This window comes from Mus caroli, chromosome 4 (assembly GCF_900094665.2).
Source record: "Mus caroli chromosome 4, CAROLI_EIJ_v1.1, whole genome shotgun sequence".
In the NCBI taxonomy this organism is placed as follows: Eukaryota; Metazoa; Chordata; class Mammalia; order Rodentia; family Muridae; genus Mus; species Mus caroli.
The window spans coordinates 78,793,166-78,820,602 of NC_034573.1; the positions used below are offsets into that span (position 1 = coordinate 78,793,166).

The 27,437-nt window shown below is 39.1% G+C and overlaps 1 protein-coding gene across 3 annotated transcripts in view; it reads left to right on the forward strand.

Moving 5' to 3' along the window:
• Positions 1-27,437, forward strand: part of Adamtsl1 (ADAMTS like 1) — an 883,891-nt gene that overhangs the window by 662,394 nt on the left and 194,060 nt on the right. For all 3 annotated transcript variants that reach the window (XM_029476025.1, XM_021160015.2, XM_029476026.1), the window contains 3 exons: positions 10,498-10,572; positions 14,844-15,001; positions 25,835-25,946. In XM_029476025.1, coding sequence (XP_029331885.1) covers positions 10,498-10,572; positions 14,844-15,001; positions 25,835-25,946 — 345 coding nt within the window. The remainder of the gene's footprint in view (positions 1-10,497; positions 10,573-14,843; positions 15,002-25,834; positions 25,947-27,437) is intronic.

The following is a 27,437-nucleotide window of genomic DNA, read 5'->3' on the forward strand; positions in this document are numbered from 1 at the left end:
CATAATTCAATCGGTGCCCATTATTCAGGAATGTAGGACTTGCCAGTAAGCACAAAATTAGACATATGTGCTACAACTATGCTCTGGTTACTGTGAAAGTCTGTTTTAATAGGGAGTCTTCCTTTCCCATCAGGCTTCCAGCTTCCTGATCGCACAGTAGAACCAGAACAGTATTCCTGTAGGTATTCCTCTTTCCCTGCTATTGGGGGCAGTTACACAGACACACAGACACACACACACACACAGACACACACACACACACACACACACACACACACACACACACACACACACACNACACACACACACACACACACACACACACACACACACACACACACACACACACTGCTACCAGGCCCTGAGTCACTGCCAAAAAGGGAAAAAACAAAACTCTAAAAGAACAAACTGAGGTAGCTTGGGAGCCAGTATGTCATCCCAAGTTCTGCAAATACATACTTCAGTGGAAGGGACTCCATTCAAGGCCAAGAGCAGGTAAATTATATAATACACAACCTGATGACTGTACATAATGACAAAATGCAATTGATTCGTTTACCTTAGCCCCGATGATGCCTCCTGACAAAATGATTTATATCAATAAAGCACAGCCTGTGCATGCCCCTCGCCACAATCCATAGCAGATGCTGAACGAGTCCATCCCAGAAGAGTCTCCAACCCTGTATTTACAGACTTCAAGGCGGCCCACAAGCAAGGGTGATTAGCTGCTCAACAGGCAGTATGCTGGCCAGGTGAGCATGCTCCACCCCTGAGGCTCAGGAGGAGTGCTGCCAGGTCTCTCCCCACATCTTGCCAAAAGGAACCATAAGCCAGCCACATGCTCACTTCCAACTCCTAGCGCTCGGGTTCCCCACACTGAACTCATTTTCTTTCTAAATTTATATCCAAGTTTTGTTTTTTTTTCTTATGTTATCAAAACTCATGGGAACAAAGGCAAAACAGAAGAGTGGAGAAAGACTATTGCAGAAAGTGCCAGAACAAAAAAAGAAAAAGAGGAGTAACTTATCAAATGAGCTGCTAAATGAGAAGGAGCCGCCATAATTGCCCATTCCTGTTGCATGGGAAGACTCCAGTGATAATGGTCAATCCTCCCCCTCCTACTCACTTCTTGACTTCCTTAGACCAATGAGAAAAAAAAATAATCAGCTAACTATACTTTGTTTTTGTTTCTTAAAATGCAAAGACTCATTTTGAAATGTAAAGGCTTACAAGTCTTATTGACAAGTGTGGTAATATGTGTCTTCTTGGACCCTTAGACCCAGATACAGCCAGTCTGCTATAAATTGGCATCTGGTCTGCAGAACTTTCTAATGCAACTATAGGCTTTGAAACCACAAGGACTTCCATAAGCACTTTCGCCACACTCCTTGAGTGGCAAGGGTCAGATAAGCTAATTTAGATCAAGATAAAATGAAGCTCCTAATTCAAAGCTGTGCCTCTCTGGCTGTGCCCCGTGCTGATTTATAATGCCTGTGGATTAGTGTATTCCTGGACCTTCATTCTGGCTCAAAACATTTGAGGTGAAGTATGTTTATAACAAAACACGGGGCCTTCTGAGTATAAAATACAGAAGAAACTTAAAAAGAGAAGTGGTAACAAACTCTGCTCTATGCTGTACTCACAATCCCCTCAAAGATGCCTATCCACCTACTCAGCAGCAGGCATTTATAAGACCCTGGCCACACACTGAGAAATGGTTCCCAGTGCTGGGAACACAGCAAAGGACAAAACAGAAAAACAACTGTTCCTCCAAGGGACCCTCAGACAGATAAACAAATAAGATGCATATGTTCCATTGGGTCATTTGGTGCCACTTGGAGAGACAGGAGAAGTTAATCAGGGAAGGAGAAGGACATAGGATGTGGGTGAGCTGCCAGCCAGGGTCGGAGATGAGTCACAGTTTTTAATAGGTTGGTAAGAAAAGGGCTTACTGATAAGAAACTTGGTACTTGATAGAGGTGAAGGAAGTCACGATACAAAAGTCAAAAATACCTGGCTCATGACAGGGAAGAGAGTTTCAAGGCTGAAAGAAAGGCAGATTCAATGATTTTTAAGTATGCACATTTGTAACAATAAGAAGTTTCAAAAAGCCCAGAGAAATGTTGAAGGCCCGAAGGCAGTGAGGTGAAGAATCTCATGGGCATGTGGAGCGTTAAAGGAGTTTGGATCTTAGTCTGAATGAAATAAGGAGTCACAGAGGACTTGGAGCACAACAGCTTGATTTGGATTAAAGGGTCCCTCTGCATTTGGGAGCAGAGCACTGGTTGTGATGATTATGGAAGTAGGAGATATAGTCTGGAGACCACTGCAGGAAGGTCAGCCAAGGGAGATAATGCTTGGGCAGTAGCTGTGAATAGCACAGGAAAGGTCCAGCTCTAGGTGGGCTGTCTTTCTAAGGCTCTGGGACACCCTTGATGGAGAGATGTTCCATGATTTCATGTGTCACAGAAAGAATGGAGCTGTCGTTTAAACTAGGAATAGGACACAATACCTTTCTGATGACTCTGGGTTTTTACTTCATACTGTTTTACATTTAGACATATTTAATCATAATAATACTTTTAGATACATGAAAAAGATAAAACACAACAGAAGTAAATTGATAAGTAAAACTAAAACAAAACCTTTTCTCGGAATTATGATCTTTTTACATTTCTTTCGAAACTTCTAAAAATTTCTGAGAATTTCATGCATGAGCATTGTATTTGTAATATTTCCAGTCCACCAACTGTCCTCTTGAACTCCTCCCATTCCAAATATATGACTTCTTCTTCGTTAATTATTACTGCTTTACACACACACACACACAATCTGCTGAATCTACTTGCCTCTACATCAATATGCCTCATTGGCCTTTATTGTGGTCGTTCTGAGGTAAGTCTCAAAACAAGGTAATGCGATCCTTAGAGCTTTTAATAATTCTTCATTTAAAAGTAATTTTGGCTCTCCCATCTGGTTCTTTGCCTTTCCATGTAAATGTTATAGTCTTCTTGTTCATACCTATGGAAGTTCTCCCCAGGACTTTCCTATTTACATAGCATTTACCAAACTTAAAGGGCTAGTAAGTGAATTTAACTAGAGAGCAAAATACACGGCAGAGGCAGACAAACACCACATAACCAGTCACAGTTGCATAAACTCCAATACGTAACTAGAGAGGTAAATTTAAAAACAAACAAACAAACAAACAAACAAAAAACCTAGTACCATTTGTAATTGGTGAAAAGTACAAAGGACTAACTCTCAAAGCCAGAGGCTCTGTGTAGTGAGAGCTAGTAAGGACTGATGAAGACATTAAGGAAGACCTGATTAGCAAAGAGGCACAAGGTCCTGACAGGTCAAATGACTTAATATGCTAAAGTTGGCAAGGACTCTGCTCTACGAAAACAATCCGAGGAACTCACTTACTTCTACTCAGAGTCCTGGGGAGAACTTCCATAGGTATGAACAAGAAGGCTATAACATTTACATGGAAAGGCAGAGAACCAGATGGGAGAGCCAAAATTACAATTTGGTATTTGCTATGTAAATAATCATCTTGTTTACAGATAGAGATTATTTTTCTTCTTCAGTTTCAATTTGTGAGCCAAATTTTTAGGATCCTTCTTTAAGCCAGGGCATCTATCTGATCCAGGGATTAGGAAATGAGTGGCATCCATCCTTCTTACTCCATTCTTAAGGAGAAAGCAGTTCATTTCTCACCACGGAATATGATATTAGCTGAAGGCTTTTTACAAGGGCTCTTCCTTAGACTAAGTTCAGGCTAACTCTCTCTCTCTCCTCTCTCTCTCTCTGTCTGTCTCTCTGTGAGAGAAAGAGACAGAGAGAGAGAGAAGAGAGAGAAACAGAGAAAGAGACAGAGACAGAAAGAGACAGAGAGAAAGACAAAGAGACAGTCAGAGAGAGAGAGTCTTCTAAGAGTTATTATCATGAATGGATATCAAATTTGATCAAATTCCCCTTATGTCTCACTTAATATGATCATGTAGCTTTTCTTGGCCTTGTTAACAGGGTGGGACAAACTAATCCAAAGATAAACTTTACTTAGTCATAGCCATTCTTAGATTGCTAATGGATTTACCAACAATTTGTTGAGAGAGTTTACATCTATTATATGAAACACAGTCGTCTGTATTGGTGGATGAGGTACTGTCTATGATTGGTTCAGAGTTCCTTCTAATACTGACCTTATAAAATGAGTTTGAAAATGTTCCCTTATATGTTATTTTCTGGAAAAATAATACATACAATTGATATTTATTATTAATATTTATTGTTTCTGCTTTAAATGCATGGTAGCATTCACCAGTGAAATCTTGTGGGCCTAAAGACTTTTTTCGGTACTTAACTTTCTGAACATATGGAATACAGTTATAGTGACTATTTTAATGTCCATTCTGTGTTTTGATTGATGGATTTTTCACTTCAGTTGGGCTATATTTTTGGGTTCTTTACATGTCTGGTAATTTTTGACTGGATGCCAGTCATTGCAGATTTTACTTTGTTGGGTATGAGATATTTTTGTATTCCTATAAATATGCTTAAGCTTTGTTCTGGGAGCAGTTAAGTTACTTGAACTCAGTGTGATCCTTTCGAGTCTTACAATTTGGTAGGTGGGAGCAAAGCTATGCTTGGCCTAGAGTTAATTGTACCCTTCTACAAGGCAAGACCCTTCTGAATAGTCAGTGTTCCATGAATTATGATGCCTTCAATTCTGGCTGGAGGGATAAGACATTCTTTTCAGCCCAGTGTGACTACTACAATCTAATCATAATTCTTTGTGTTGTCCTTTACCCAAGCTAAGACAGTATCCTTACTTTGATACCTATGTTTCAAGACCACCTTAGATCTCTCTCCTCTTTCTCTCTCTCTCTCTCTCTCTCTCTCTCTCTCTCTCTCTCTCTCCCTCACTCTCTCGCTTGCTCGCTCTCTCACTCTCACTCTCTTCTTTCTGGTAGGTTTTTTTTTTTCTTCAAGAAATTCTAACTGCTTCCACTCCTTGGTCTCTCGGGTTTGTTTCCTCACACTCACAAAGCCACAGCCAGGAAACCCATTCAAGAAAATAAGACAATGAAATACTAGGCTATTTTGCTTCCTGACTATTAGGAATCATTGCCCTTCTCTACTCGAGGTCCAATGTCTTGGTTTTGTAAAATTTTATCTGATTTATTTTGGTGATTTCAGACATGATATCAAAACTGCTCCCTAATTCCTCTTGGCTGAAAGTAAACATCTTGGTACTGGGTTCTTCTTTCATTCTTGCAAATATGTATAAAATAGCTTTGACTCCCTTATATGTTGTTGCATGGGCCTTCCAAATCTCATTACTTGACAGTCTCTGAAGTTATTTCCCAGGGATTAATGAATGTTTTCTACTATTGTGTAATTTTCTTTAATGTTCATTTTATAAGTATGCCATCTAGTTTTTTTAATATAATATTTTGTATTTTTGAGAATTTTATATAGTCATACAATGCAATTATGATGTTAGTGTCTATACAGCTAAAGAGGGATGAAGTAGGATTACTGTCTACATAACAAAACTTAAGACACTATTGTGCAATATATCCTAATATAAAATATGAGTGTGTTCCTCTTAGAATCAATGAAATAGAATATTTTGACAATAGAGCTTATTTTGATTAAATGCAATTTTGGAGAGCACTACAGTGTTTGGCCTAGACTCCTAAAAAGATAACATTCTCAAGCTGATAATGGAGAGAGCATTGTTTGGCCTGCCCAGCATATATCTTTCATTATGCAATCACTGATAAACTTGGGTGGGATGGATGGTTGAAAAGCTTAAATCTCTCCTCTTTTATTGGATATGTTTTCAGAGCACTAAAATTGATATGAAGCTTTAAGATACACCTTAAAAATCTTCTCAATATTGGCAGACTTTTGGTGTTAACACCAATCATGGGTTCGTTTTTTAAAATAAGATTAAGTATTATCCCCAGGGAAGGTTACTTCAAAATGCAGATCGAAAACTTAGAAAGACTCAGATATCCTAATAAGAAACCTGTATTTTCAAAGTCTTAGCTTTCTCGGTTTTCTTTGATTCATCAAGTCAGGGCACTGATCATGTAAAACTTCATCCAAAATATTCTATATAGAAAAGTGAAGAAAGCATCTGCCACACAATCAAATGTTCAAAGAAATCTTTGAAGTGCATTCCTTGGTAACAATTTGCTTATGAAATGTCAGTTACAACCCAGGTATGTGAAATGACAGAATTCATGATTCCCATGAAGAGCTTGTCCATTTAGCACAGAAATATGTTATCTAATCTCTCTTAAAATGTTGATTAGTAACCTAGAAGTATGCTCCAAAGACTGGCCTCACGGTCCTGTCAACAAGGCCAGACTAGATTAGGACAGATGCAGTGGATCATGAAACAGTGTGTCATTGTAGCAGAGGACATTCAGAGGAACATGTGGCATGGTGGGAGATGTGGCCACCTTCCCCACCAAACCACATTAATTACACTAGTCGCTGAAAGCAGGTATCGTAATGCCCCATACTTGGAACCTCTTAAACACCTCTGTGTATAACAGTGATGCCCACTAAAAGAATCCTCCTACCCACCCTTAACCAATGAGAATTTATTGTTAAATGCAACAATGTTTTCTACCTCAAAGAATAGCTTCTATCAGCATGAAGAAAGGAAATTTAACTTTTCCCATTCTTTTTATATCTTAGTAGTTGAGAAATTCATGCATGAGTAAAACTGTATTCATATCATTTCACCCTTTCCTTTCCCACCTTCAACTCCTCCCATGTTCTTCCCAGTATCCCTTCTCAAATCCAATGACCTCTTCTTCTATAGTTGTTATAGAATTATTATAGATATGTGTACAGCCAGCCTACTGAGTCCTATTAGCATTGCCTGTATAGACTTGTGTTTAGGGCTGACCACTTGGGATTGTCACATCAGGAGCCCATTTCCCACATTACAGTCTAACATACATCAGATGGTATTAAAATTTTTACAATATGCATGTTAGATACACCCTGAGTTAAATAGGATGAAATGTTTTCTTTGACTCAGCATAGCTAAGGAACTAATGGAAACTAATGAAAGGGCTTTGAGAATTTCCATGAATAAGTTATAGTCATTAGGATTTCCTATTTTTCCCTAAGGACTTTTTTTTTCAGGAATCATACATAGTGGTTTGAGTAAAAATGCCCCCCCATAGGTCCATAGGGGCGGTACTATTGATGGGTATGGCCTTGTTGGAGTAGGTGTGGCTTTGTTGAAGGAGGTTTGTCACTAAGGGGTATACTTTGTTAAGCCAGGCTCAGTGACTCACTCTGCCTTCCTGTTGCTTGTGGATCCAGATGTAGAACGCTCAGCTACTTCTCCAGCACCATGTCGGCCTGCACGCTACCATGTGTCCTACCTGATAATTACTAAATCTCTGAACTATAAGCCAGCCTCAGTTAAATGTCTTCCTTTATAAGAGTTGCTGTGGTCATGGTGTCTCTTCACAGCAATAGAAATCTTTGAGGCTAAATCATTTATTTGATTCCTTTGTCTCTCACATAAAGGGTGACTTGAAAAGACTCTTGAAGATCTTTGTAGAACAAAGTAATGAAATGACTAGTTCCTGGTGACTGACCGGTCCATCTGCTCACAATATAAGAGCTATAATCTGTACAACTCTTCCAACCTCTGTGCTGAGTTCTGTCCATTACTTTGGTACCTGTGTTAAAGCATTTTCCTCTTTTACTGAGCACATGGACAAGGATGTCAAAAGATATTTCTTCCCTCTTGTTTGGTGGGCTTTCTTCATCCTGCCTCAACACCCTCTGCAGCCTTCCCAGTTCCTCCCTACTCTCCCCATTGGAGCACACAGACTTTGGCACATCAGCCAAAAGGCCATGTTACTGGCTCAGCATGTGGAATGTGAGTTACTTCTAACAAAGCCAGAGCTGGGCCCATGGGCTGTGTGGGGGTCAGAAGACTGCAGCAGCTGAGCACAGCAGTGCCAAGCAGAAAGCTTCCCTTTCACTTGGACTTCATTTGACCTATGGATAAACAAAGACTTGCTATTTCTAGAAATCCCATTGTTTTAACTTCTTTGAATTTCTTTTGCAAACTTCAAAATGCACGTGTTTATGGAACTTAAGGTTCTGCAGACTCGGTCTTAATGTCCCTGTGTTCCTTTTCTGTCTTTCTATTACTCCATTTGTTTTATGCGCCACAAAGTCCTAGCTCTCAGAATTATGGACATTTCCTCAACAATGCATGGCATTCAAAACAGCAATAGAGTTATAATGTGTGAAGAATATTCAACAACCTCAATAAATGTAACCTGGTCAGGGCAAGAATGAAAACTAGTAATTCACGCTCCTCAATGCAGGTTATGTCCTAGAGAACTCAGTGTTTAACTGTACATAAAATAAAAATCTTTCAGCCCTGTGCATGCCTGGTACCTGTGGAAAGCAGAAGAAGATATTGAAACTGGAGTTAATGGCAATTATGAACTGCCATGTGGGTGCTGGGAATTGAACCCAGGGCCTCTGGAAAAGCAGCCAGTGCTCTTAACCTCAGAGACATCTCTCTGCCTCTCTGAAACCAATCTTATGGAGTCTTGGACTAAAGGGAGGAAAATAAATGTATTCATGACCTACGGTGTTCCAAGCAACATAGTTGTATGTATATCTGTTATTTATATCTGGGCACGGCAGTATTCGATGTCACCTTATTTTATAAGCATAACTGAGTGAGACTCATTAGATAACTTCAGAGGCTCACTATCTGAATTAACCTTCACTGGGAATCTTTTATTTAAACCTAATTATCCAGCTATATGATGGTGTCTAATGTTGGAAATATAAGAATGAACAGTCACAGATGATTTCTGGGTGTAATGACTGATTCTTCAAGCTTCTCCTGCCTTTTTTAGTCCTTTGTTCCTGCTTTTCTATCCACTTGGTCTGGCTTTAGTCACCATGCTTCTGGAGATCCCAGTTCTTCATCATAAAATCCTCTTTGTTTGTGTCACTGGCCATGGCTGAAGCAGTAGATAGTCTAGGTGAACATGATCAGCAGCAAACATTATCACGGGTGGAGTTTCAAGTGATAAATGTCCTTAACACCATCAAGGTGGATGTAATCCACCTCCAATTGTTTTTTAAGGTTTATTTTTGTTTTGAATTCTGTGTAGTTGTATGTGGGTATGTGCTTGTGAGTGCAGGTACCAAAGGAGGCCAGAGTCATTGGATCCCCTGAAGCTGGAGGTACGGATGGTTGTGAATCACCTGATGTGGGTGCCATGAACTGAACTCGGGTCCTTTGGAATGGCAGCAAGAGCTGTAAAGCACTGAGCCATCTCTCCAGCCTCTCTGTGTTTTTAAATCTCTGCATCTCATCAATGTAGCCTCAACTTTTAGGTAGGGAGATGTATGCTAAAATAATCTTTGATTCAGGCAGAGTTTTAAAACTATTTCAAAACAGAGATGGAAAAAAAGAAGGCCGGGCATGGTGGCGCACGCCTTTAATCCCAGCACTCGGGAGGCAGAGGCAGGCAGATTTCTGAGTTTGAAGCCAGCCTGATATACAAAGTGAGTTCTAGGACAGCCAGGGCTATACAGAGAAACACCGTCTTGAGAAAAACAAACAAACAAAAAACCCAAACAAACAAAACAACAACAAAAACAACAACAAAAACAAAAACAAGAGATGGTAGATGTGGAGCAATATTTGAAGTCATTTACCAGGCTTCATGATATTTCCTTAAGGACGAAGGTAGGTTGTAGTCAGGAACAGGAAGGAAGGGGCTTGAGGGTTCAGAGCATACACATTATTTTTTCCTTCTTAGTCCGCCCCATTTAGCTAAGATGCTCTGACAGAGAGAGGTGCAAATTCAAATATAGTACACTGTCCTTTGAACACAAGGGCTTATTTCTTCATTTTAACTCAGTGCAAATGTTATAATCCAGGAAAATCCGATGGCAATTTAAAGTCAAAGGATTTCTTGCAAATCCGTTTTTAAATCAAAATTCACGTGGATGGGTCTAGAAAGATGAGTGTGTGGTTAAAGCACACACCACTTTGCAGGACACTCAAGCTCAGTTTTCAGCAGCCATGTCAGGTGGCCCACAATGCCCTGCAGCGCTCTCTATCACCCTCTTCCGGTCTCCATGTGCAGCTCCACTCACACGTGTACATATTCCTACCTGCACACAGATGGACAGACAGACACACACAAACTCGTTTAAAAATAAAACAGCTTTAATACATCACATTCATTTTTAAAAGCCTAATTTCCCCTAAGTTAAGCAGTGGTAGCTCCTTTGGCATGTTTTATTTTGGAGAAAGTAGACATTTTAATTCTAAACCATTGCCTTTCACATTTCAAATACTAAGAAAAAAAATTTAAATCTGTTGTTCTGCTTTTGTATGGGATGCAATCAGTAATTCTTTTGTCAAATTATATGCTTTTACAGCTTTGCTCTGTTTCTTTCTAGCGGATGACACCGTGGTCGCCATTCCTTATGGCAGCAGACACATCCGCCTTGTCTTAAAGGGGCCAGATCATTTGTGTAAGTAGAGCTACTGTTTTCCTTGGGGGACTGGAAATTTTAGCTGTACTATTAACTTTTGTTCTCAGAAGGGAAGTAAGCTGAAGAGAGCCTATACCCTGACCCTACCCTCACCCCATCTCAGTCCTGTGATATGATAGATTGAATGGCTTCTGTTTGTATTTGGTTGTGTGGTGAGAAGGAGGAAGCCTTTGCAGTCATCTGTAAGCAGTCATCCAGGGTGCCAGTGTGTTGTTTGCTGGCTAAGCATGTGACTGAGTCCCTAAACCTTCATGACTATTACCTCTGTTCTGTTGTCTTTCTCTTTTGTCACTCTTACCTGTTTTCTTTTCTCACCTTTTCTCACCTCCCTTTTCCTTTTCCTCCTAAAATTCATTTCTTCTCCACTCTTCCTTTTCCTTACATATTTTAAATCTTTACTTCATCTGTCCACAAATATATAGAAGTAACAAACTGTGACGTTTCAAGCAAACTCTTGCAGTCTACTCAATGCTGTGCATTAATTCACAGCCCTCACATCTTAAGGACAAATGGTAGGATTTGGGGTGAAAAGGCAATAAAGCTTTAAAGATAAAATCTTAGCTTTCTCCTTGTAGGGTTCATCAAACTAGTGGTTACCAACCTTCCCAGTGCTGCAACCCTTTAATAGAGTCCCTCATGTTGTGGTGACCTCCAACCATAAAATTATTTTGTTGGTACTTCATAGCTGTAATTTTGCTACTGTTATAAATCATCATGTAAATATATGATGTGCAGAGTATCTGATGTAGAATAGCCCACAAAAAGGGTCTTGACACACAAGTTAAGAAGCACTGGTCTAAGAACTGATCTTCAGTCATGCCAAGGCACGAATACACAGCCACATCTTATTCCTTATGGTTCAGTGCTATCTAGATAGAGATTTGTACATTACAACCAGAAATTGTGGTCTGTAAACAAAGATGGGGGCAGGGGGATATGAGAACATTTTCTGGGACAGTCACTTTCTCTTCATTTCTTCCCTTAGCACTTCTGCCAGTTGAAGTAGCAAGGATTATTTCCTGGCAATTAGACTATCATTATAATTAGATAAACAAGAGGAAGATAGATCAGAGCCTGGAAAAGTTATTATACCCTACTAAGTCTTTCTAAAAACAAACATTTAATCAAAGAGATGCGGTTTGAAAGGTCTTGTGAAGCAAGGGGTAAGCGAAACACAGTTTACACACTAAGAAGTCATCCTTCTATGGACCCAAGTTCTTTTCTAATCCTGAACAGCCCCATAAAGTCCAGCATTCACATGACAAAATATGATGTATGTGTATGCTTTATACCATCCAAATGACTTGTTTATCCCCTTGAGAACAAGACACAGATAACTGCTATTGAACAACAACACTCCAAAATGGAAATTTGTGAGCAGTGCTGGAGACTGAAATAAAATAGCCAGGCTGAGATCATCATCATGACACAGGAAAATGACTGGGCAATGCTGAAGAAATACTTAAAACAAAAGCTTACATTTTTATAAATATGTTGATCTCCTGTATTTTTGTAGTTTTGTGATTGCTAAGGAGCTGAAGAATTGGGAGTCTAGGAAGATGTCTCAGTTAGTAAGGGGTTTGTTGTGCAAGCATGAGGATTTGAATTCAGATCCTCTAATACCCATGTGAGAAGCCAGGTAAGAAAGCAGTGTGGGAACTAGAGAGGTGGCACAACAGATAAAAGTCCTAGCTGCTCTTCCAGAGGCCCCTGGTTCAATTCCCAGTATCCACATGGCAGATCGAAGACATCTCTCAGTCCAGCTCTTTGGGATCCAATACCCTCATACAGATATATACATGCAATCAAAATACCAATGCAAGAGAAATTTAGATAGATAGATAGATAGATAGATAGATAGATAGATAGATAGATAGATAGATACATAGATAGATACATAGATACATAGATACATAGATACATAGATACATAGATACATAGATAGATACATAGATAGATGATAGATTAAATTTAAAAAAAAAAACAGTATGTGTCTATAATCTCAGCAATGAAGGCAGAAACAGGCTGGTACCCCAGAGCTCATTAGCCAGCCAATATAGCCCAATAAGTGAGCCCAGGTCCAGTGAGAGACTTTGTCTTAAGAAAGTAAAATGTAGAATGATTGAGGAAGACACCTAGCACCAACACCAACATCTACTCTACCTACCTACCTACCCCCCGATACACACACATACACCTCACACAGAGATACAGAAAAGCTCAAAAAAAAAAAAAAAAAAAGGAAAAAAGTCTGTATTTTGTTGAATCATCCTAAAGAATGGCTAGGTAAGCTGCAGTTCACAAATGAGATCTCCTTTTCCCTGACAAGCATGCTGCTTACACTGTGTAAGTAGGAAATACCAAGTGGTCAGTCTTGAATTCACAAACATACAAGGAACGTTGTACAGACTGAGCAGGTTGTAGGGCATAGATATATGTAATAACAAACAAATAGAGGCCATGAACTTGAGGTCAAGGGTTGGCACTGGAAGGATTGGAGGGAAGAACAGAAAGGGGAGAAATTACATAAGTATATTTTAATTTCAAAACATGTTTAAAGAAATTGACCTTTTGTTTTTGTTTTTAACGTTTCAGTTATTTCAACAAAATGATGGGAGGGGGGGATAATGATGTCTCATTTCTCCTGTGGATTCTTTCCCTTCACTAGCCCACAATGGGACCAGTTAAATATTTAAATACTTAAATATTCCTGGTGAAAAAAGCAGCTTCATACCAGCCTCCCCCTCCCCCCCCCCACACACACACACTCTCTCTCTTCCTCTTTCCCTCACTCCTCCCCCTATCCCTTTCTGTCTCTCTGTACAGGGTTTCTCCATGTAGCCCTTGTTCTCCTGGAACTTGCTCTGTAGAGCAGGCTGGCCCCAAAGTCAGAGATCTGCCTGCCTCTGCCTTCTGAGTGATGGATTAAAAGATGTCTGTCACCACTACCTGGCTATACCAGCCCATTTTTAATCAGAAGTACCTTGAGGACAGACAGGAAGCCTCTCAGTAGAACTGAGTCTGTTGTTCAGGACAAGGGTACACATCCAGGCTTCTTACATCTCCAGAAGCTTTAAGATTGGTTTCAACCCAAAAGTCCACTCTATATAATAGAAGAGAGGGACCAGGATTAAAGCTGGGCTGAGAGAAACAGAACCTCTTTCTCCTGAAGAACTGCTGTCAGAAGCAATAATTCTGGTGCAAGTTTTTATAGAAATCATCTGCCTAAGTCCTCTGTTTTTCTTCATATAGGTCACAATTAATGAAAATAACTTGTCAATGACCACTGTGAGCTCTCTATGATAGCACAATATATACATATTATCAATATGTATTCAATAACCACTGTTCTTCCCCAGCCATATTCTCCCACCTTTGACAGTTTCTGTACCCAAATAATCCTGCTTGTGCTTATATGAGATAATTCATATATAATCAATATATGTTGTGACATATTGATATGTATATCAATGTATAATCACCATAATTTCATTTGCAATCATACATATATATAAAATCATGATCTTCTTAAGCATTCTCTATCTTCCTATAACAAAAGATGTCTCATAGACTGTATCATTGAACAAATTCGAACTTGAATGCTCTAGGATTCAATTTTTTCTGCTTAAGTGTTTATAGAATATCATATGTGAAAAAAACTGATATCAAAAGTCATTGTGAAAAGAGGGGAGACTCAATGATTAGCACCTGTCCTTAAGCCACTATTTTTTTTTCAGTTGAGCAACAACGTATATACAGTAAGCAACAGAAAGTATAGAGGTAGGTAGGTCGGTGAATGAAAAGGAAATTGTACAGAGGCTGAGATAACACATAGATCCACCTGGAGCTACTTCAGTGAATAAAAAGAAAGCTGAGAGATATTTCTGGGCTAAAGACTACCAGGACAGAACTCAGATATGTATGAGATGTGGGTTAGCCTAAGGAATTGGGTTACAGTAAAGTGGGATCCTCAGATGAGGTCATTGGAAAGTCAAAGGGTATTTTGACAGGGAACCATGGATGCTTAGATAGTGAGTTTTAAAATAATTTCATTTGTAACATAATCTTCTGTATGACATAGACATGTTTATATACCTTATTTATATTACAATTTCAATACTATCGGTTATCTAAAGAATAATGCTCCTTTCTTAAGTAGCTCGAGTTTTAATTCATAAAATGTGTTTGCATGTGCTCAGTGGTAGCCCCAGGCATACCTGCCTCTCCTCTTCTTGCATTTGATTATATAGATCTGGAAACCAAGACCCTCCAGGGGACTAAAGGTGAAAATAGTCTGAGCTCTACAGGCACTTTCCTTGTGGACAATTCTACAGTGGACTTCCAGAAACTTCCAGACAAAGAGATACTGAGGATGGCTGGGCCACTGACAGCAGATTTCATCATCAAGGTAAAGCCTGTTTGGTTCCTTCATATTAATTCCCATCAAAACATATGGCACTTATAATTGCTAAAAGAAATAAAGGATGGGTGATAGATAGATAGATAGATAGATAGATAGATAGATAGATAGATTTAATAGAAAATAAATGATAGATGATAAATGGATAGGTAGATAGATAGTAAATGATAGATGATAGATTGGTTGATAGATATAGCAGTACATAGAACATAGATAGATAATAGATGATAGATAATACAGATACAAAGAGAAATAGATAAATAAGAGATTATAGATAGGTAAATAGATAATAGATAATGATATGTGTATGTATGCTTTGCCCAGAAAATGTTTCATTCAAGAGTTTTGTTAGCTACATGTTTGATGTCATATCAACATATGTTTTCAAGGAGGATCTTTGGATATATTATTAATCAAATGGCCTCACATACGTAGCCAATAGAGTTATCATTAGTTGGAGGGCATAAATCATTTCTGAATAATTAGAGTACAGTTGTTGACTAATATAAGGTATCCTCAGTAAGAGAGAAATGCAAACTGATAACCTGTAGACCCAGCCAACCAATCATACTTCCTATGGCAAATTTCGTTTTCTTTTTTGCTGGCAAGAAGATTGACTGGCTTCCTTGTATCAGAGCTACCCTGCCCTTAAAGGTAATATGAAACACATTGCTGGAAGCAACAGGACATTCTATTGGAAAAATGCACACACTGGGAGAACGCTTGGGAATCACAATAAAATAAAACATTTTTTTTTCTTTAGGAGGTCAGGAGGACCTGAAGGGTTTCAGCTGTAAAGCTGTAAAACTTGTAATGTGTCCAGGACTCCATAAATTTTTTCATCATGAGACCTGGAGCCAGAGGACATTTGATTTAAGTAAAGATTTGGTGACCCCATGGCAGCTGGAAGTAAGAATACATAGAGGAAAATGTGATGGGCGGTGAGGTTGTATGGAAGAAGGGTTCCAGAATACTGTCCTCTATCTCCATCTGTATGGTTGCTCTTTTTAATTCAGGCCAGATGCTGGCCACATGAATATGAACAAGAAGCTACAAACTACTAGAGATAGCGCATAATAGCACATCTAGTAAAAATCAAGTTATATATATTAATTCTTTGAAACTCATAGAGTACTGCTGAATAGACCATTTGTAGAATAGTCATTTCCCTGATGGCCTTACAATAGTTAATATTCATGATGAATGTATAGAGTTAAATTCCAGTAAGATTATGCATCTTTGAATAGTTCATAGAAGTATCCAACACCTTCCATCCATCTCATTACCTTCATCCCATCGCCCTTTAGATACTCTATGAGCACAGTGAAGTGAGCATAGTCAAGATTGAACTTAAGTAAACCCAGAAACCCCCAATGTCATATTTTTACCATCTCCATCTTTTTAAATGTTTTTATTAATTGTGTTTAGCTAGCATTCAGGTTTCTCTTAGACGTGTCATTGTGGCTTGTCCATACTTCCTGACTGTTCTTCCCAGCCTTCCTCCTCTACTCTTCCACCACTCAAGTCATACTGCTTGTGCTTACATGACATAATACATATGTGACTATGTGTATATTTAAATCTAGATTCTACATACATAAAATGGTATGCTTTTCTCAACCCCCTTCCATGGATAGGAATAGTATTGCCCAACCAAGCAAATCAGAAACCTTTGACTCAGCTGGTTTCTCTTCTTTATGCAATAAACTTTGTTCCCGTACCATTCCTCTGGTCCTTTTCCATTCTGGCTGCCCTTCTTTTAGTTTATACCTTTGCTATTCTTTGACTAAGCTAATACTGTGGATATAGGCTTTTCCCCCCACAAGTTCAGATCCCTTATCTATTTAGATTCAGACTCGGTTTTCTAGAATTATTTGTCCCCTTTGTAGAATCCTTCATAGTCCTACTTTGAGATAGCATCTAAATTCACAACATAGCACCTCTTGTTTTGGTAATCAAGGCTCTTGATGTTTTTCCACCTTACTTTTGACTTGACCCCTTTGTGTGTAGGCTGAGAGACTAGCAAGTCCTACCCACCACCACCATTGTCAGAATTCATGGTCTTGGAGAAATAATATGGTCTTTACCTAAAATGTTCCTCTCTTTTCCTCTGGCATCTTCTTTACAAATCACTGTATCTCCTTTGCCATTTCTTTCTTTATCACACATTTGTTTGTGTTTCCTTATTGATTCTAGAGGAAGGGGCTGTATTATATTTGTCTTCATATCTCAATAAAAGCAAACCATGAAGCATGAGTAAATGCCAAAAGAATAAGGAATTCCAGTTCTCATTGTGCTGTAACAATAACAGGTGATGACATACCCATTTTATCAACCATGAAACTCAGCTTCAGGAAATACTCACCCGAGATCATACCCATGGTAATCTTGGACTAGAGTCGCATTTCTTTTCTTCCAGCCCGAAACTCTTTTCCATTTTCTATGTTCCTTCTAAGAATGTATTTCCCCCCTAAGCTCTCATTGGAAAACATCTGGAATTACATGAATGTAAAGTTATTCTAAATTAGATTATGTAAAAATTGTAATGTATTCACACAAACTTGAAAATGAGCCAGATAATTTAAGAAATATAGAAAAACATTTAAAATCACCCTTTCACCGGAGATTCATGATGAAATAAATTTCTATGTTACTTTAGTAAAGAAAAGGATTATAAATCTAAAAGCAAAGGATTATAATTTTTCAGATTTAGCTGGTAAAATTCAACTCAACTTGTAGATTCAGGTTGATTGACAGCAGTATTAACTGCTGTGAATCATGTGAGGGTGGGTACAGATGTCTCATCAACATGCTCACTTCATGCCCTTTGATTATATACACCCAGATAGGGATTGTTGCATTTTACAGTGCTTCTATGTTTACAACTTTTTGAGGACTTCTTTTTCAGTTGGTTGAACCAATTTGCATTGCCACACTCAGTAGAAAGGCTCCCTTCTCTCTGCCAACCTTATCTCTCCTCAGTTCAGTAACTGAGTTCATCCTGACAGGTATGGGCTAACAGGTGACCATGGGTTTCCTTGCATTTCCATCATGATTGGTGATGCTGGGTGTCTGTTGGCACTTTGCAATCCCTCTTTTAAGAAGATCATTAGCCTCTTTTAACCACATCATTTCTTTTCTTGCTATTCAGTTGTGTTTCTAGTATAATTTGCGTACTCACTATATATGGTTTACACATAATCTCTTCCATTCTTTGAAATGTTCTCTTTATTCTGTTTATTGCCTCCTTTCCTGTGTACAATACTTTTTAATTTAATATAATACCATTTTTTCTTTGCTTGTGTCACTTTTTCTTTTGAGGTTATACACCACTCCCTCCAAATCATTGTTAGGACCAATGAATGTAATCAAACTACTCCCACTGTTTCTTCTAGTATGTTTATAGTTGTAGGATCTACATGTCAAGTCTTGATCTTTGTGCATGAAAGAGTCTGAGCTGATCTGTGTACATGCTTAGGGATAAATATCTAATTTATTCTTCCACCTGTGACATTTGGGTTCCCAGATACTATTTATTAAAGAGAAGTTTTCTTCCCTTATTCTGTATCCTTTGTAACTATGTCAAAACTACATTGGCCATAAACACCAAGGTTCATTTGCAGGCTCTCTATTCTGCTCCATTGATTCATGTTCCTGTGTTCATACCAGTGCTTTGCTGTTTTGATCATGTAGTAGACTTTGAAATCAGTTAGTGTGATGCTTCTAGTTTTGGTGGTTTTGCTCAAGATTGCTTTGTCTACTCAAAAGTATTCTGTTCTATGTGAATTTTTTAAATCATTTTATATTTCCATGAAGAATGTCTTTGGAATTTTGATAAAGATAGCGTTAAATTTGTACGTCACATCAAATAAAGCAGACGTTTTAACATTATTCTTCCAATACATGGGCAAATATATTTTCCATTCATTTGTGTCTTATTCCATTTCTTACCACAATATTTTACATTTTTTTTTACTGTATAGACTTTTCACTCCTTTAGTTACATTTATCATCTTGCTCCCTAAAGAAGTATTTGTTTCAAAAAATTTAAACTCCAAACATTGGTTATACAAGCAAATGTGGCAATGTTGTGTGCTATGATGGTTAAGCATTCTAGAATGTAGTATGCCTCACTGTTTACTGGCTGTGTGACCTCTCATATAATGTTTTATCCTCTTGAGCCTACTTACTCCTTCATAAAATAGTATTAAAATAAGACCGTTCCCAATGGAGCCCCATGGGGCATTAAATGAGATAATATGTGTAAACATGGAGAGAATTAAATTACTTCCTTCCAGCCTTTGAAAGGCTTTAGCTGCCAGTTCTCTAATCACAGTGCATGCTCTACACAATAGCAAAAGATTTCTTTTCTGAAGATGGTCACAGGGTGATCAATTTATAACTAGTATCCCAGCAACAATTTGGCAGGTATGACCAATAAAATCAATAGATGGGAAAGTGGGCTGCAATACTGGGGGCAACTAACTGGGCTGTAAACTCTTTCTCCTGTGCCTCCTGTGTCTGTTCTAAAGCTGCAGACTTGGCGAATTGGGATCATTTTCCCTGATAAAAGGCCCCACCTTTCCTCTGATTTGTTCTAATTTTGCAAGTACTTGCTGTATGTTTGGGTGTGTTCTAGGTTTGCCCATGTGAATGTTTTGTGTAGGAATCCATATTAGATGAGGAGAAACATGATGAGCACTGAGCTATGCAAGTACTGGGAGCACACAGATAGAAAGAAAAGAGTGGGCATATGCAGAGCTGAAAACCAGACTCAGAGTTTATGCACTGGTGGGTGGAGAGCAGTAATTTCCTATGGAGGACAGTTTTCAAAATGTGAAGTTTTAGAGCTAGGGGACTCTGTAAGCATTGTCCCAGCTGTTTGCCAATGTGATATCTTGGTATGAATTTTACAAAATTCGCAAACACTGACAATATGCTTGATCACGTGTATGGTGACTTGAAGTGTATGTATATTGTGGAGAGTTATATTTAGCTACACGTTAAGTAATTAACAAATGCATCACTTCACAAAGCTATAGGAGCAATGATAACAGCACAAAAAGTGGCCAGTTAGTGTTCTAAAGGAATAATACAAAGCTGTGAGTCCTGCTTGGACTCAGTGTTAGGCAGACATGATCCCTTCCTATGTTGCCCCATAACCAAGTGCCCCAAAGGTATTTTTATTCTGTGAGGTATTATGAGGAGAAGCCTAGAAATGAGTAAGGGCAAAGTATGAGTTACACTATCCAGTAAGTTTATGGAGCATCCATGACTCAATGTCCTTCTGCTAGGAAATGCTTTGTAAAAACTTTACGAGAATTCTCTGCATGCATTTCTGCCTTTACTGGGCTTACAATGACATTTAGGAAATAAAAACCCGGGTCAAGAAGATGCAAATAATATTTCACATAATTGAGATGTTAAAAATACAGGTAGTAAAAGCTAAATGATCTTCTGTATAGGCTCATATGATTAAGAAAGATTTTCAGAGACATAATCATCCTGTGAATATTGGGAAAGAAGGGAAATAGTCAATTCTTGTCTCCATTGGAGACTGAGCTGTAGTAATTTTAGTCTAGGCCACTCTTCCCTGTCACCTAGCAGATTCTAAGTATATACCTAGAATATACCTCCCAACCAGCTACCCCGCATCCATAAAGGAGAAAATCATTGTCTTAAGCCAGGGACCCCAAGAGGAAGAATGAAGTCAACTGGGAAAGCAAAGCACCTAATGATTGTATAGTGACTCATCTTCCTACCCAACCTGGACACAGAGTTGTTCCCCTTGTAAGCATCTCATGTTTGCAAATCGACTCTAGGGCATTGGAAGGAGCTAATTTGAAGATGTTGCATTTCTTGTTGGATTTCATACATTGTTAGACAGCAGGGCTTCAGATGGAGATCCAAGAAGCAACCCTTCACTGTTGCTGCTGCTGAGCATGGTGCTGTGCTATCCAGCCCTTCCCACCTCTTTCTCTACTCTGGTCTTTTATGTCCTTGCCCTCCTCTCCTGAACTCTAGGATGGTCTTCCCAGCCACAGGTCTGCTCTTCCACTTAGTGTTTTCTTCTGGGTTCATCTTTTAGCCATTTTCTTCCTTGATGCATGACCTTGGTTGCTCCCAGAAAGGCATTCTAGTCTACTGCCCAGAGTCATTGCAGCATTAGCTAGAGCCATACCCCATGCCACTTAGAGGCCAAATCATGTCTCTTCCATGCTAAGGCGTACAATTCTCAGAAGGCTTGAAAGTTCTTTAAGGTACATAAAAGCAAAGTTGAATGCTAACAAAATTTAAGCAGTTAATCTTAGAATTTCCAAATGCTAAAATCATCAGGGATTCCTGACATTGGGAAGACTGAGTCCATGTTTCTTTCCACTAATAACAAGCCCTTTCTGCTATGCTATCCTGCCTGTGGAGACAGAGGGGTTTGTTTTGTTTGTATTTTATTTATCATCATTATTATTTGTGTTTGTGTACATGTGTGTCAAAGACAACTTTCAAAAGCCAGTTCTGTCCTTCCACTCTGGGTTCCAGAGGTTAAATATCAGGCTCGTCCAGCAAGGGTGTTTACCTTTGCAGCTGTATTGTCAGCTCAAGAGGTAGGCTATGAGGGAGGTGGAGAGTGGTCTGGGACCGAGATTGCTTTTTGACATTCTGCTTTGCCTTAGGAGATGGATCACTGGCTGAAGAGACAATGTTTCTAAAATAGTTAAAATTCAACAGAGACCCTAAGATGTGATCAAAATAAAACCTTGTTCCAAACATACTCAAAAGAAAACATGATCCATATATAAATCATTTGTTCACCGATACATTGATTTATTTAGCAGCGGTTTGGTTGCCTGCTCTATGTCAAACATTGGAGATGATGCCAAAGGAATAGGGATGATGAAGAGGACCACGAGATGACAAGCAATGGAAAGAGACAGTGAAGAAACAATGATGTCCCCCCCCCCACACTTAATTCACAGACACCTGGTGCCGTAAACTTTGGGTTACTGTTCCATGTCATTGAAAATGCAAACAAGGGCATTTAAACCATTTTTTTTCTCACACCTTTGAAGAAGCAGTGTTTAGCCTAAAATTGAATACAACAAACCAAGACAATTAAGAAGTAGGTGCCTTGGCTTTATTTCATTTCCTGCTTGCCCTAGGAAATAATTTATTCCCACAGTCTCCAACTCATAGGGAAAACAGAGTACCCAAGAGCACTGTGGTCCTGTCAGTTCCCACTGTGGGTCTTGGTCAGTAGCTGCTCACCAGGGCTCCCTTTTGGGCATCCAGAGTAGAAATGCCCCTACTGCATGGTGGATGAGAAAACCTCTGACAGTACCCTCCTGTCTGTTCCAGAGATTCTGGCACCAGTGGAGAGAAGACATTTATCAGGGTAACATAGGAAAGCTCACAAGCCTCCTTTTTCTCAATAGAAAAAGGGGTGAGGTGCTTTCAGAACTATTCCTGTGGGGACCACTGTGGTCTTGATGTTGTCTTCATGTGTTTATGCTGTCTCCTCTTTCATTAAGCTGGATACTGGTGGGCGATCAACCATTTCCACCACCCCCCACCTCTACACACACACACACCACACACACACACACACACACACACACACACACACACACACACACACAAACACACATGCCTTCCCCCAACTCCATTTTTAAGGTGCTGTCAGCTATGAGCCTTCCCATTCTCTTTTAGTGTGAGAAGTTCTTAAGCTGAATCAGAAACACTGAGATGTTGCAATTATAGGAAGAAGAGCTTAGTCCACAACATTTTTTTTAAATTCTTATTAGCATAAAGAGGTCAAAATTACATATGCCAGATGTGTTCAGCTCCCTGCACCAACATTCTAAGGTGTCAAACTGAAGCTTTTCAAATACTCTTGAGGATAAGCACGTGATGTGTGAGGATTTAGGGTTTGTGGGACGGCAGAGCTAATGATAACAAGGACTGAACAGTCCTGAATGAAGAAAAACAGAACATACACTTTGGCTGGCCTGTCTCCACGAGCAACTGCTAGACCACCAAAGATACACATCATGTCGGCTTTATCTTTATTTTAAGTGCTTGTCTCTACTTTAAAATGAGAATTAAAGGAGATGTTATGATGGAAACGAGGACATGAGAAAGGTGAATTCACACTTCTTCATGGCACCACTGTGGATAGTGGTGGTGCCATGAGAAGAATGGCAGCTTTAGAGCTACATTGACCTGAGCTCAAATTCTGTGTTCCTTTTTCTTAGCTAGACAGTTTGAACAGATCACCTAACCTCTCCTTGTAATTTAAATGTGGAAAACCCACACTGTCTTAAGATTAAATTTAATATAAACAAAACATACCTCAGCCTTGGTAGAAATGTAGTATGTGTTGACCATCACTGTCATTGTTAAATGGAGAACATGACTATGGAAAAAGGAAATGTTACGTATGTGGACAAAACCAAGCAAGGTTATGAAACAAGAAGTCTTCATTCTCGTGATCTATTTAATCTATTTTAAAAGACCCCATTTCACTTGTGATCTCTCCAAATGTAAACTTTCAGCCTCAGAACCGGTACATAGTCTTCAGAATCTCTGTGAGACTCACTCAGGACAGCACTCTGCCGTAGCTGCCTCTTCTCCTTCCTTCACCATAATGCCTGGCAAAATGTCTTCCTGTTATCCATTCCCTCCTCTCAGCTATGAAGAGTTTTATTGGTAGCATCTAACGAGCCTATAAAGGACCTTGCTTCATTTTTTTTCCTTTTCCCAGATCTAAAGGCAAGTGAACACCACGTAGGTATTCCAGGGCAAGGTCTTGTCATTTTAACCATAGTTAGTTATGGTTCCTCCACCTCCTACCCATCATGGGGCCAGGTTTCCAGCAGAAAGGATCCAGAAAAATATGTGGTTGGTAGGGTACTGGCTGTCATGGACCCCTGGCCTGCCACAACTGCAGCTCTACTGCTGCTCTACTAAGGGCAGAAGAGCAGAGGTGATCCCTGGGTGAGTTGTTGCTGTGCATCTTTGAGCTGTTCCCACAGTGTCACCCGTCTTGGTGATAGCTCTTTCATAGCTGCAAATGCCCTTGCAGGAACACATCATATACCATATATGTCACATAAGGGGAGAATAAAATACAAAACAGCACTCAAATTGTTTGTCTTCCTATTTTTCAAGGGTATTGGGTTCAAGCAAGAGTTCTCCTTAATGGCTTTCCAGCATGATAACCACATCTCTGAAGGAAGTGAAGGAGTTAAAGCAATCAGACGAAAGCTTACCAGATAATGAAATGAATGCTGGATCCCTAATTAGCAGTTAGGTACCGTGTGTCTGATATGTGGGACTGTGGAGGACTGTGCATCCCTCTGGTAGAGATACTACAGCATCCTCTGGTTTTGTTTTGATAGATGGGTTTATCACCGTTTGTTCCAATTAGAAAGGGCCCTAAAGGTCCATTAATCAGAGTCCTGGTGTGAAATGAGACCATCTGTAGGTTCATGGCCTTTCTTTCTTCCTAATCTCTGGCTCTCCCAGACTTTCTGGAGGAACATTTCCATCTACTTATATAAATTCTAAAGTCAGCCTAGAATTTGGCACTTGCAGGTTTTCTAACACCTTCTTGTTCACTATTCCTATTTCTCCTGTGTCCTAGGTGTTGAGGGCACTTAATGAGATCAGCAGCAGAGAAATAGGGCTGCCTTTAAAATAATCTGAAGGGCAGCAGTCAGGATGTTATGGAGGCTAAGAATATTTGACATAGGCTTAGGCTGTGCTATTCAACTGAACCCTGAAACTTTTCTGATTATCACAAGTAGAACTGGAGTAGGAAGTAAAATTCTGTCATTATTCCAAGAACCTCTCTTAATAATAAAACGAACAGCCCCAGCCTGGCCCAGCATTGATTGTCACATCATTCAGTCCTCCTGAAGTTCATTGTTCTGTTCACATTCAGTACTTTTTCTTCTCTTGTAGTTTAAGTATGTTTTCTCAACCTTGTAATTTTAGGAACCATTAAAAATTTACTGTCTCATATTTCCTCTTTTAAAAACAAGTTTTAATTTCCATAAGCACCAGTTTTATTTGAAAATAGTTGCTTTTATAACTTCGTATCTTGACATTTGGTATTCTGGAATATCTACATTAGAATTGCCTAGATCTCTGGGCTTGAGCCCAAGAATTTGCAGTTAAGTAACTTCCAACTGGTGACTTAGCACATCCAGATACATGAATCATGACACTGACAGGAAGACCCATGTATATCCCTAAATGGGAAAAGCATCGTAATCCTTGACATTTTTTCTTTCTACAGATAGTATCTTTTATTTTCTGTAGCATATTGCATTTATGATTTCCTTAAAATAAATTGTCTTTCTTATTTTTGAGACTGGGTCTTTCTACATAGCCCTGACTATCGAGGATCTCAATATATAGACCAGATTGACCTTGAACTCACAGAAATCCTCTTTTCTCTGCCTCCTGAGTGGTATACACCACCATGCCTTACTATATTGTCTATTTCTGAATATACATTTCAAAGACTACATGGTTCTGTAGAAATAAGGGTGAGAAGGGAACTGTGGCAGAGTCACAAACAGAGATCTCATCATACTCTAAGCCATCAGCTCTGTGGAGGTAAGGATAATAAAGGGATTGTGAGAACCATTCTCTGGGATATTGTAGGATGAATGATCGTGCCTTCTCATTCAATTTACTTATAGGCCCTCACATATCCAAGACCTCCATACACCATGCATTCTCAGCCAAGGTTACCAGAGACCTAGAAGCTATCCCTCTTCCTATCACACCCCTGACTTTCCTGTTTTGTTCCTGCAGATCCATGACTTGGGACCTGCAGACAGCACCGTCCAGTTCATCTTCTACCAGCCCATCATTCACCGATGGAGGGAAACAGACTTCTTTCCTTGCTCAGCAACGTGTGGTGGAGGTAACTGTGTTCACTTATCCTATCTAGCCTAGGCCTCTGTGAGGAAAAAGCTGGATGTTATAAGAGTGGACCAACTTCAGCATGGATGAATCTCTTCTTCTGAAAGGAGCCACTTCCTGAAACCACCTGTGAGGTGCCCTGGGGAGCTTTTCCTTTTTTGGATGCTCATAGCACACACCTCTTTCCTTGGGGATGCTCATAGAAAACACCTCTTTCCTTGGCATTGTTGGGAAAGTTGGGAGTAGTGATATCCTCTCCAACAGCAGCTTTGCAGTGCAGTGCTTGCTTTCATCTCAGCCTATACTTCTTCAAGAAGCAAGTGAAGATACTTGCCAGGCTCCATCCATTAGAGAAAGTTTTATTACCAGAAAAAAATTCACTCCATTGTTGACTTAAGCTAGGTTATGTTTTGCCTGTACCCATCACTGCACTCTGAAAGACATGCATTCAGTCCATATATCCTTTGTGGTGTGTCTCTCCTGAAAAGTCACAGAGAGAATTCCTGTCCCAACACTGTCATATCCATGTCACACCCAGCGTCTTGTGTTACTAGAAAAGGTTTCTTCCTATTTTCTGATTTTTATAATTATAGAGGATGTATGTCATATTTCTTTGACATTTTTTAGTCATTTCCTTGTAGTAGATCAGTTGGTTCTTTTAAACGTTGTACCATTATAATATAATAAGTAACATAATGCCTAAATGATTTTATCATTCACAAATTACTCTGGGATGAATACTCAGCGATATGGTTACTAGATAAAGGAGTTTGAGAAGTTTTATGGATGCATTTATTACCAAAATATTTCCAGAAAATTAATTGTGTGAATATGGTAGATTGTCAACATTTGTGGCTTATCTTTGGTTTTCCATTTTAATTGGTCTAAAATTACATATATATGCCTTTGAAAATTGGTATATCTGATTAATTCTTTCTCTATTCTTTTGTGGAAGCTGGTTGACTGACTAATTTTAAATAGTTCACCCATATTGGAATTATTTACAATAGTTAAAGTCATAAATTGGGGCAAATGATTGTCTATCACTTTTTTAAAACATAAGGATATATGACATAATTTGCTGAGCAGTGGTGGTACACACCTTTAATCCCAGCACTTGGGAGGCAGAGGCAGGTAGATTTCTGAGTTCGAGGCCAGCAAGGTCTACAGAGTGAGGAGCGAGTTCCAGGACAGCCAGGACTATACAGAGAAACTCTGTCTCAAATATATATATATATATATATATATATATATATATATATATATATATATATGTACATATATATGACATAATTCATATATTTAGCTTTTTATATTTATCTATATCATATGAACAAAACACTAATTGTGCTTCTAAAAGCGTATTGTATTTTGTCTTAGGATATCTATTGCTGTGGTAAAGCACCATGACCAAAAGCATCTTGAGGAGGAAAGAATTTATTCGGTTTATACATTCTGATTATACTGCATCATGAAGAGAAGTCAGGGCAGG